The sequence below is a fragment of the Aplysia californica genome, unplaced genomic scaffold (genome assembly GCF_000002075.1).
Source record: "Aplysia californica isolate F4 #8 unplaced genomic scaffold, AplCal3.0 scaffold00049, whole genome shotgun sequence".
Lineage (NCBI taxonomy): Eukaryota > Metazoa > Mollusca > Gastropoda > Aplysiida > Aplysiidae > Aplysia > Aplysia californica.
In genome coordinates, this window is record NW_004797319.1 from 645,764 (window position 1) to 657,833 (window position 12,070).

Sequence of the window (12,070 nt, forward strand, 5' to 3'; positions counted from 1 at the left end):
CCCCCCCCAAAAAAAAAATGAATTTCAAAAGGAAACAAATTAATAGCTTAAATTAAAAGAAAAGAACAACAAAAAAAGAAGGACAAAAACGAAATCAACAACAAGGGAAGGAATGGCGCAAACCAAAAACCGAGTCTGAAGAGTTGTTTATCTTGGATCAAACATTGTTCCCAAAATAGTTTTGTCATGTGATTTTTATGTTTTAGGTCATGTGACTTGTCACTGGCTTGACTCGACTCGTCGCTCTTGGGCTCTCACGTTTTTTCAATCCGTTTTCAAAATATCCCTTGTTCCTGATATTGTCCTAGATAATGACAACGTCAACTAGATAATATCTACCCTGGTGATCTCAACTTGCAGCATTAGACCAAACCTAACGGCTGAGTACACTGACGGGCACAAGACTGCTCCGTCATTTGAGGTTCAGATTGAAATCATCTTCGAGAGTGCACTGCTAGCCTGCAAAAGGGAAGGCAGGCAAAGGCAAGAAGAAGCAGAAGAGTTTGTAAACTGCTGAGTAGTCTCTGCTGTGTATTGTATTAGTAGGGTCTGAAAGTCATAGAATGTTGTCGCGAACACTGATTTTAGGGGCACTTTTGTTGGCCGTCGTTATTTTTCATGCAGAAGCCTACGTTCCTCGAATTATTCGGGGGAGACCAAAGGGCGGCTTCGTTGGAATACCCGGTGAGATTTATATTTAGATCTAATCTAGATCTAGATCTATATGTCCAGATTCTAAACTATAGACCTAGATCTAGACCTTATTTATTTCTTCGTCTGTCCATCGATGACTGTCACCTACTACAGCCCGTGGTTACTGTACATAGGCCTGCTGTGTGATTTACCTTACGAAGTGACTATTTCTCCGAACGTTCGGGAAAATAAAGTTGAACTCTTTTTCTCTCCTGAACGGTTTCCGATCTGGAGATTTTTTGGGTTATTTGTGAGATTTAGGCGTCATCCTTTCATTCTGTCGTTCTGCGAGGACTGGGAAGGAGCATTTTTTTGCATCAAGTTTAATTTCTAGACCTGGAGATTTTTAAATGTCTGAATATTCAGATATTTCAATTGTGGTTGGGACAACGTTCCCGGACTATTCTTCATTTGAAAATACCTTCAAAAGGTACTGCGAGAAAACAAGACTGCCCGATCTTGACAGTAACCTATTTTGCTTTTAGTCACCCAGCAAAAACTAAAATCCTTCATGTGAAAAAAAAATCCCTTCATGCCCTTACACACACACAGACACAAACACACACACACACACACACACACTCATGCACTCTCACACACACACAATCACACTCACACACATACAAGCCACTCCTTTCGCTTATTATTATCAACAAATCTCGAAAATGGAAACCGTTCAGAGAAATAGAGTTCTGGTGTATTTATGTTCAAATCTGAAACGCGAGACTTATGGGGGAAGATATTTACAAAACAAGTTGTAAAGTTTTTTTGGGATCACCCTGTATATTATTGTTCCTTTCTTGCTCAGAATTTATAGTTTCCCCAGATACTCAATCTGCACAAAATGGAAATGATCCTACGCCTCCACCTGATCAGTGGTTTGAGCAGAAACAAGATCACTTTGACGGTATTAACCTACTCACTTGGAAACAAGTAAGTGTTTGAAGGATTCATTTTCATCTGCAAACCACGCAAAATAGCACAAGGCCTAACTGAGGATTTATTGAAAATATAATTAGCTGTAAGTATCTAATAAAACGTATATAGATCTATATCTTCAGCCAGCAATTTTGACTCCCAACACGTTCCCCATATTGTACAGTGTAACCTGCTCTTACATCCACCTAAGCAAACAACCACTTCTCACACCCCCACCACTGCCACCATGCATTTTTTCTGTATTATGATAACTCTTTCCAAGACGTCTACCTGTCTAAGACAACCACTTTTTTCCTCGACAATGGATGACCGTCTTGGACAACTTTGACTGTATTAGAGTTCTCTTTTCCTAAATAATTATTAATAACCTTTAGAGTTTGAACGTTCAAAGCTTTGGGTCAAGTTTTGAAAATGTCTCAATATCTGAAAAGAATGAGATTTTTTATTTTTGTCTGAAGGGGTTGTTTTGTGGTTTTGTTTTTGTTGGGTTTTTTCTCAATTTGCCTTTATGTTGTTGCTGATGTGAAATCGTTTTGTTCAGTTGTGAGATTTTCGTGGATGGTTGATTCTTTGGTGTGGTTAGCTCTCCTTCTTTCATATCAAAGATCTATCATCCTTATGTCTCCTCTGACTTTTCTTTGTATGTTTCTGTCTAGTATACAGTGTTATGTCTAATATTCAGCATTTATGTGACCTATTTATTTTGCAAATGTATTAAAACTCTCAACAAAACAAAATTCTATGAGATTTTCACTTATCCTCAAGTCTTCAGTCTAATCATTTATTTCATAGGTGTGAAACCATTTGCCTGTAAATCAATTTGTAACTTTCAGCGAATTATAAGATTATAATTATCTGTATCCTGCCTGGTTTATCTACTTAGCATTGACTTTCAACAGCAAAGCCTTGTACACGTACGACTGTAAGAGTTTTATCAGATGTCAGTCTTTATCTGACGGTCTATACCCTGTGGCCCTTAGAACTCCAAACATTGAATTTGATAACTCAGCACATGTGATCTTCACACCCCTTGTCTGTTGAAGTATCCTGTCACATCATCGATTTATCAACTGTCAGTCAGTATGTAACTGTTATACTAGGGTAGGTTGTTGAATGTTCACTAGTTTTCATATTTCATCAAAACACACCCCCTGCAAACTTAGCATAAACTCCTTGCCTGTAATGTCCAAAATATCAAAAAGTTTATATGAAGAAATGACAGTTCTTAGTCTGTCATAACAGTATGTGTATGTTCTGTCTGTCTGTCTGTCTGTTTGTCTGTCTCTCTCTCTCTGTATATATATATATATAATAAACACACGCACACACACACATTATATATATAGGCCCTTTATATACAAATATGCCCAACTGAAAATTTCAGAAGGCTGCCTGCTTTGCAGAATCGGGGTCGTCGACGCAAATTCATTTGGTGATTGGCTAGATTAAATTGCCCGTTTCTTTTTGCCTTTTTGCCTTCTTTCTTAAATGTCAAAATTAGCACTTCTCTAGATTTATACACCAAATCCAGAGGCATGTGACGAAATTGCAACAAGCGTATGACAAAATTGGAAGTATAGTCAAAATTGATCATTGCACTAAAGGGTTGCTGTTGTCTCAGCAGTGTGCTTCTTTTTACTCAAACAAGCAACAAGGTGGTAGGGGCTTTGGTAGGATTTGTGACACCCCCTTTCTTATCAGAAAAAATGTAGAGTCACTGAGCAGGTCATATGGGCCATTGCTTTATCTAGAAAAGAAGCTGTGAACGTGCCAATGTAACGAAAGGCGTTATACTTAATTAATGTTACAGATTTAAGAATTTTGTCAAGGGAGTGTCAGGGAGACTCACATCACCCAGGCGGGAATGAGTACCCGTCTATAGACAGTGAAAGATCTTGTCAGCATGTTAGTGTTTTAGTGCATGTAATCTGCAGCTTGCACTACAGTGCTTCCTGGGAAGCCAGGAATGTTTCTGAGTCGTGTTCTAGGGTCTGATGGGGTAATAGTAGTTGTAAAGCACATAGGTTATGCTGTATTGTATGGATACTCGCAATATAAATTCAATTATTAGTATTATTATCTTCTCTAAATGCTCACTGAGTTAGTGGATTCAAATTCATATAATATAGATGAAAAAGTTATGGACTTGAATTTGTCTTTTGCCAATATATATGTTGGGCAGATCTCAGGCATATAAGACACAGGGTGGAGAAGACCCCCCCAGATCAGAGACAGGTGGAGAGCCCTCCTCGGTGACCTGTACCTAGGATGAAAGAGACAAACGATGAATTGATTATAAGTTGTGTTTGTGAATTACAAATTCTCTCTATAGTCTTTTGAGTTTGTAATCATATTTGTGTTGTTGTTTCTTTCAGAGATTTTTCAGTAATGGATCCTTTTACAAGAAAGGTGGCCCCATGTTTGTGCAGATCGGAGGTGAAGGGGAGGCAAACCCCATCTGGATGATGGAAGGGGCATGGGTGGATTATGCAAAGAAGTACAATGCATACTGCTTCCTGTTGGAGCATCGTTTCTATGGGAAAAGTCACCCCACCCCGTACGTTCACATAATTGATTCAGACGTGTCTCTGTCTGGTTTCAATAGTTGATGTTGATGCTTTCATGTAGCCTTATCATATTTTTTTCTGTTCTATTTGATTATTGTCCTATCATTGGCAAGCTGTTCAGATGCACTAAGCCCTACATTTTTGAAAGAATTTCTTTATGCAGTTTCGTAATCCTATGGTGTCAGTTGCATAAGCTCAAAGAATATTTTGTCAAAATGAAAATTTTTCTTGTTAAAAAAAAACAAGAAAAGGTACATGATTTAGATACAAATTATTGAAAGAATTAGACGAGTTGTTTTTTCTTTCCTCTGAAATATTTTACTCTCTGGGCTTAGAACAGCGGAGCAACTCGCAGATGCTGTATTTTATTCTTTTGGTTTTTACATTTGGAACTATAATGACCTTGAGAAAGGGGGGAGGGGGGTGAGGGTGGGGAAGAGTGTAAGTCAGAGTGTCAAACTCAAATTATTCTTTAGATTGCGGGCCAAACTGGATAAATACTCACTGTGGAAAGAAAAAAAGCAAACCTTTGTAACTCACTTGAGCCTGAGCTATTTTTCACCCAATAACTGTTGCAGCCTGACAGTTTTTGGGTACATGTATTTTGAAATGGCAATGTCTGGGGGATACGCAGTTGTTGTTTTTTTATCCGCCCATTTTATTATAAAATGCATATACAGTGGAGTCCACTTATAACGAGTCCGGAAAAAACGAGAAGTCTGTTATAAAGACACTGTTCTAAAACCCCGTTTTTTTCTCCTCTTTACCTTTGTAAATAAAATACTGCTATAGCGCTATCAGACAAACATGCGAGTCGGTTATAGCGGAATATTGCTGCTGCTGTGCACAGTGCATAGGCCAATTATGCATAATGCAAAACCTCGCCAGTTGAGAAACTTGTTGGTGATCTAGCGAAACAAAGAATAGGAGAGCCCATGTGCGTCAACAATGAAGGCCGGAGCGACTGAGTAGGGAGGGTGTGGCATGCGCAGACAAACAGAACGCATTGCGTGATAAGCCAGCGTAAGCCTTGTTTAGATTATCGAGGCCTACCATGCCTCTCACTTCTCCGATGCGGGGATGGAGAGGTCACAGCAATGTGATGGATGGAGTGAATGTGTGACGTGCGCGAGCAGACGGAATGCACCACAGGGTGGGATGGGGTGGGGGGAAACACAGCGAGCGAGTTAACCCGGAGCCCTTTCTTTCTGATTTCTGATCGCCAAAGCCGAGCTGCCAGTACACATCGCTAGATCTAGCGCTAGAGAAATAAACCTGATTCGAATTTTGATCAAGTAAGACCTAGAGGTCATGTTGAAACAAAATCATCATCAGGGGAGATAGCAAAAGGAGATAAACAGAACACCAAACTCATAGATTAGGCCTACTTTACAGTTTTCCTTGAATTTATTACTGGATCCCTTATAGCGAGAATCCTGCTATAACGGACATTTTGCTCCGGTACCCACCCTCTCGTTATAACAGGATTCCACTGTATCACAATGTGAGGGTGACTGACTTGGTTCGTAAGAGCTCAAAACTTCGCCAAATTTTAACTAAATGAAACAAGTGGGTCAACTGTTGGCTCGCCACTTCCTTTAGCTTGTAACCAAAAAACACCAGAGATGTCGACCAATAAAGCGCATCCTGTAAGTACACAAAATTAGGCTCAAGTGAATTAAACATTGATATGAAATATTAATAAAACAAGCCATACCAATTTTCACCTTTATCCCAATTTGTCTGAGCTAGATATTTGGCATTTTCACTTGGGAACCAGTTCATTTATGCTTGGAGTAAGGCTCTGTATTGAGGAGAATCTCAGAAAGGACTACCTGAAGTACTGTTGCTAGTCAAATATAATTGTTTGCGGGTCCTGATTTGGCCTGCGGTCCATAAGTTTGAAACCTGTGGTGTAGATAGTCCAATGAGAGGATGATGTTTCCTCACAGACTGATTAACACTCATGTGCCATCTCATCTCTTCTGTAAGTATGGCATCTAGTCTCGCTGTTTAGCACTCTGTCTCTAGAAATGTTAATGGAGGGACAGTCTTGTAGAAAATACCCCACCCCCCCCATCCTTCATCCCTTCCTACAACCTATGACCTGCTTTTGAGATTTCCTTTAGTGTTTGCAAGATCCTTTAAACCAACATCCGTGGAGCAGTAGTTATGTTCTTTGCTGTCACATATAGAAGAACAAAGCTCCTAAATCTTTAGAGTTTCTTTTTCTTTCTGTTGGGACGTTGTATCCCTCTCAGCCCAGGTTGATGTTTGCTTCCAAAATTGAGTCAACCAAAGAGTTGAAAACATCAGGAAGAGAGCCGATTAAGAGAATGTTGTGCAAGTATAAGAAAAAAAATTGGGGATTATATTTTTGATCAGTTTACCACTCTTTTTGGATAAAAAGTGTTGAGTTTAAGCGGACTTCACTGTATGTAAACTGAACTAAACTGTGCTTGTAAAGAAAAAAAATATCAAGGATTTCATTTTCTTTCGGTTTACGACTGTTTTCGGATGAAATGTGTTGGGTTCGTTTTTTTGACACGCACACTTGTTAAAGTTAAATTTCTTTTCTGAATGGTTTCTGTGGCCTTTGACGTCAAAAATCAGTTTGTATACAACAATTGGAATAAATTTTTTTTTAAATGTCGAGTAGACCTTGCATGAGTGCGGTTTTACTCTTACACAATGATGAGAATTCGGCTGATGAATGAGCTACGTCTAATGTTTTCAGTTCCAATTCTAATTCCTTTTTTGTGAACATGCGATCATCACTTTTAATTTTCTCAGTACGCTGAAATTTTAATTATGGTTGGGGTATTTTTGTAGAGATACAGGTGTAGTACTGATGTACGGCATCTGTATCCTGGTCCGTGGGGACAAGTGTTGCACGCTCTGCGCACTGAGTGGGTGGAAAGTGTGAAGCGGACTCCACGGTACTTAAACTAAACCAAGCTGTGTACTTTCAGAGACATGAGCGTGAACAACCTGAGGTATCTCAGCAGTGAGCAGGCACTAAGTGACTTGGCGACCTTCATCACAGCAGTAAGGAAAGAGCTGGGAGGACCAAAAGTCATTGTCTTTGGAGGTTCTTACCCTGGTATGTGACAGCAGCCTAAATGGTCCAAAACAACCTTTTAGTGTCAAAGGGGTTGTCATAGATGTCTGCCTTGGCACTATCTTTAAACTTATTTACTTCTTACTTGTTCTGTCCTCAAGGTGTCACGGGCAGATGCAAATGTCAGTTGTGGGCCAGGTGTGTTGCTGTTTGGATTATCATGGTCTTCCTTAGAGGGTTTCTTTGACTCTTCTGTCGATCCATCCTTTAGCCTTTTTTGGGCTTCCTCTTGCCTTGTAGCCATCAAATGGCATTTTGTAGGCCTCAGAAGCTGGCTGTTGTGGCCCCATTCTCATTACATGTCCATACCACCTCATTTGTTGTTCTTCAATGTATTTTATGCTTGATTTAATACACTATCTTTATAATGTTGAAATATTGCATGGAGGAAAGTGAGAAGGGTTAGTTTATACACGTGATTGTCTGGAACAGGTGGCAGTTAAAACAGGTTCGTCCGTACTCTTTTTTTTTAAAATTGTTTGAAATTCCTTATTCAGTTGGGAGATGGGGGGAAGGATGTCAATAAATAAGCCCACTGATCACCAGCTTGAAATACGGCCTCTGTAAGTGAAAATTTGCATGCGGACATTGACTGCTCTTGTAGAGGGGGTAGGAGTAGGAGTGGGTAGACATTTGAACCTCGATTATTATAAAGGAGTATTTACAGCATAATGTATTTATAATATGGGGGGCTGAGATGCAAAACCCGCTGCATCTATCGTAGCACTTTTGAAAAATCAGCTTTTTTAAATGCTTCTGTACTCATGAACTGATTGTATGATGATTAAAATAAACAATTTGGGATATGAAAGTGGTGGTAATTTGCTCAAACCAGCTATATCCGGGAAAAAAAGTCACTTGATGCCTTAAGTCACTCTTTTGTTCTAATTACAGTCACAGTAGCCCTCTCACAACACTTAAGCCTCATAGGACTGGATTTTTTATCTGCTGGCAAAGGATGAAAGTGATCTCTATCAAACATGTTAAATGAGCTGTTGTTTTGGGCTGAACAAAACTACCATTTACATTCATGGACACCCTGTTGAACAGGAAGTTGCATGACAGGATCGGGAAATTTTATTGGCTGATAAAGAAAATTTTAGGGTGTATCAAGTTTAGGGAAAATTCTGACTTTGGATGTTTCTGGTTTTGTGTGAAAAGAAGATTTTTTGGTGGCTTTTATGCAGGATGTGTTTGGTTTTGGCTGAAAACACTTTGTGCATCTGATAGCCGATGAGAATGTGCATTTATATAGGCAAACAATCTCTTTTTTTTTTTCAAAAATGTCTTTTGGCGGGGTTTGTATCTCACCTTCTCATATATTCATATACAATGTATTTTTCATGACACAGGCTCACTTGCTGCGTGGTTCAGAATGAAGTATCCCCACATCGCCCATGGGGCTGTGGCTTCCAGTGCTCCGCTTCTGGCTAAAATCAACTTCTTTGGTAAGTTTTTCTGCAGGTGGAGTCAGTTTCTTTGTGGTTTTTCTTTTTATATCAACGTCAACTTTTTTTGGTAAGTTTATCTGTAGGTGTAGTCAACTTCTTTGGTAACTTTTTCTATAGCTGAAGTCGACTTTTGTTAATTTTTTTTGCAACTTAGATGAACTTTTCTAGTAATTTTTTTTAAAGCTAAAATCAACTTCCCATTGAAGTTTTTGTATGGCTAAAGTCAATTCTTCTGGTAAGTTTTTTCTGTAACTGAAGGTACTATTTTGGATAAATTTTTCTGTAACGGAAGTCAGCTTCTGTGGTAATTTTTTTTTTTTAATTGGGGGGGGGGGGGGGGGGGGCTTTTGTCTACCTTCATATATAGGTCTATTATTTGTGTGATTTTTTTCTCAGAGTACATGGAGGTCGTTGATTCTGCTCTGAGAACTTTTGATGCCTCCGGGACCTGCAACAATGCTGTGGCTCAGGCCACTCAAGGTGTTCAGGAACTGATGTCCACATACAAAGGTCGCAGGCAGCTCAAGAGTTTGTTCCAGTAAGTAATAATAATAATAATGATGAAAATAATAATAATAATATAATAATAATAATAATGATGATGATAATAATGATAATAATAACAATGCGCACATGCGCACCGACACACACACACACACACAACCCTATAACACTCAAAAACTTTCTCGGTTTCCCCGAGAAGCCTGCAGTGCAAGCTGCGGCTTGCACGTTGTAAAACACTATCCCACTGACAAGATCCGAGTTTTGATTCCCAATGGGAGAGAATTTTTATAGAGTATCCCAGTCTTTCTGCCGAGAGGTTGTATATATGTCTCAGCTTGGGTGGACCCTGACTGGCAGGGTCGAAGCCTGACTTCTAAATGATCTAAATTGTATCAATGAGGACGTAAAACACCTACATAAAAAAAAGTCATAAGTAGCAGTGACTCTATTATACTGTTGTTCCCTTGTGCAGACTTTGTGATGACCTTGACCCCAATAGCAAGAAAGACATCTCCAACTTTTACTCTACGATCGCTGGCAACTTTGAGGGAGTTGTTCAGTACAACAAGGATAACAGAGCTTTTGAGGTTTGTTAATAATAGTAGATAATGATAGTAATGCAAATTTATATGCAGGCTAACCTAATCCCTAGAGGGCTCTATGTGTGAATTATCACTCAACGTAACTGACAAATCAAATGACAGAAAATGCACATTATGAGACGTATAAACTCATTCAAACACACATGCACACTCACACACATACACACACACACATTGCTCCCTGACCCACACACATAATCACTTTCAAAATTTACTGGAAGAGGATAGTTTTTTTTCCGTCTGTACTTTTTTGTGGCTAACGGGTGATGGTCTCAGAGTCTAGCAATGACATAGCAAACACACACAAAGAGAAAAACGCACATCATGAACAGGTTTTCAGGCTCAGAATTTGTTTCCTATAAAAATGCAAAATGGTCATTTTTACAGGTAATTGACTTGGGCAGGTGGCCCGTAGAACAGATACAACTGTATATGAAATTTCAAACTGATTTTTTTTTTTTTCGTGAAAGAATTTCTTAATTTCAACCAGAACTTTTCTTTTTGAGGTGAAGTTCTTTCTCAAGTTTTGATGTGGTGTAGGATTAAAGTCCCTTTGATGTACATGCGGATAACTTAAGAACGACAGATGTATGCCATTGGCCAAAGTCACGTCATCACATGCACGACATCACATGCTTTTTCAGTTATCCTTGATGTTCTCTTTATGTTCTTTTCTCCTGGCACAGGGAGCAGTCGGTACAAACATCACCATCGACACCCTGTGTGGAATCATGACAGACACGTCCAAGGGCTCACCTACCGAGAGATACGCTGCGGTAATGTGCATGTTTCAGAGCTTGTTTTCTAACAGGATGGAGTAATATAGTAATGCAATTTAATAGGTGTAGATTGCATTGTGGATGCTGCAGAATCTGGATGCACTTTGTAAATGCAATCATTATTATCATTTGTTATTAAGTGTTATTTTTTAAATTTTGTAATAGAGGATGCTGTAGAGTATTGTGGATATGCACTGTATAACTGCAATTATCACTAATATTGTTTTGTCCTCTAGCTTTTAAAAGTGGAACTTGGATTCAACAAAGTCGTCAGGCCTGACCTTCAATTTAGTCGAATCCGAGTGTTTGATATAGCAAACAGGCTTTTATATAAATCATTACTGGTACCAAACAATGTATAATGTATTCAACTTTCTCAATCAAAAGTAGTTTGGTTTCAAATGAAAGGCATTTTTGTTTCTTTGATGCCATACTCAAGAAATGCTGGATAATTCCAGGAAAACACACTAAACTCTACCGAGCAAACTCTTTGCAAAAGGGCTGATTTGTTCAAATACACTTCTCTGTCATTTATCATCTGTAAAAAAAAATTTTATGAGCGATTTGTGTAGCTATGTAGAGTTTAGCATAGGCCAACATTTGATTCCACAGTTCAGAGCGCTATTCATTATGTAGATGTCAAGACTAACTTATTATTGTGATATTGACCTCTAGCCAGGAAAAAAATAACTGTGATGCGCCTGTATCTCTAATAGCATTCCAAGTCCGGACTGCTTGTACCGTCTCCCCCGAAACACAGGCATACACTGTCACATGTGTGCTGGGCACTGGTTCAACCTCTACACACGCTAAGATACGTGTGCTTGCTAACAGAGGGTGTGTTGGTATGAAAAAAGGCTGTTGAATAGCTGCATAAGATATAAACAATAGGCAAAGCAAATAATGGTTCATGATGCAGGTGCCGTGGGTGGTTTTCAGGAACAGATAATGTTTGTTGCGGGAGTGAAATGAGGGACGCCACATCAGCGAAGGCTGTTCACCCTGCAAGCGACTTTGTTGAATCAGAGCCTGCTCACATATGTGTTAGTTGAATCTGAGGTATTTTTATTGATCTTTATTAATTACAAAAAATGTGGAATCCAACTCCTTTCTTTGAATCCAAGTTTTCATTGAATCTGAGTTCCACCGCAATTCGTTCAATTCGTCCCATAACAGTAAGGATTTTCAAGCAAACTGACTGTTGCCCACTGATTGTCCAGACCAGTGCTTGCCAACCTGAGTCATATCACACACTAGTGAGTGATTTGATAATTTTGGTAGGTGGTTGGGATCACCAGAGTATTGAAAAGTGTTGTGTAATGCTTAGAAATACATGTAGTTCACGGCGCACCGGCAGTGGAATTTTAGTTGCCACGGGGGGTTCCCCGCCGGGCGCCTTATCACGTCGGGGTCT

General features: G+C 39.2%; 1 protein-coding gene across 1 annotated transcript in view; it reads left to right on the forward strand.

The window, feature by feature from the left end:
- The first annotated feature begins 237 nt into the window (after nt 1-237).
- LOC101862631 (putative serine protease K12H4.7) overlaps nt 238-12,070 on the forward strand; it is a 21,653-nt gene continuing 9,820 nt past the window's right edge. Inside the window, exons 1-8 of the mRNA XM_005092586.3 lie at nt 238-684; nt 1,520-1,626; nt 4,008-4,189; nt 7,172-7,302; nt 8,673-8,768; nt 9,168-9,309; nt 9,748-9,862; nt 10,564-10,653. Coding sequence (XP_005092643.1) covers nt 564-684; nt 1,520-1,626; nt 4,008-4,189; nt 7,172-7,302; nt 8,673-8,768; nt 9,168-9,309; nt 9,748-9,862; nt 10,564-10,653 — 984 coding nt within the window. The 5' untranslated portion in view covers nt 238-563. The remainder of the gene's footprint in view (nt 685-1,519; nt 1,627-4,007; nt 4,190-7,171; nt 7,303-8,672; nt 8,769-9,167; nt 9,310-9,747; nt 9,863-10,563; nt 10,654-12,070) is intronic.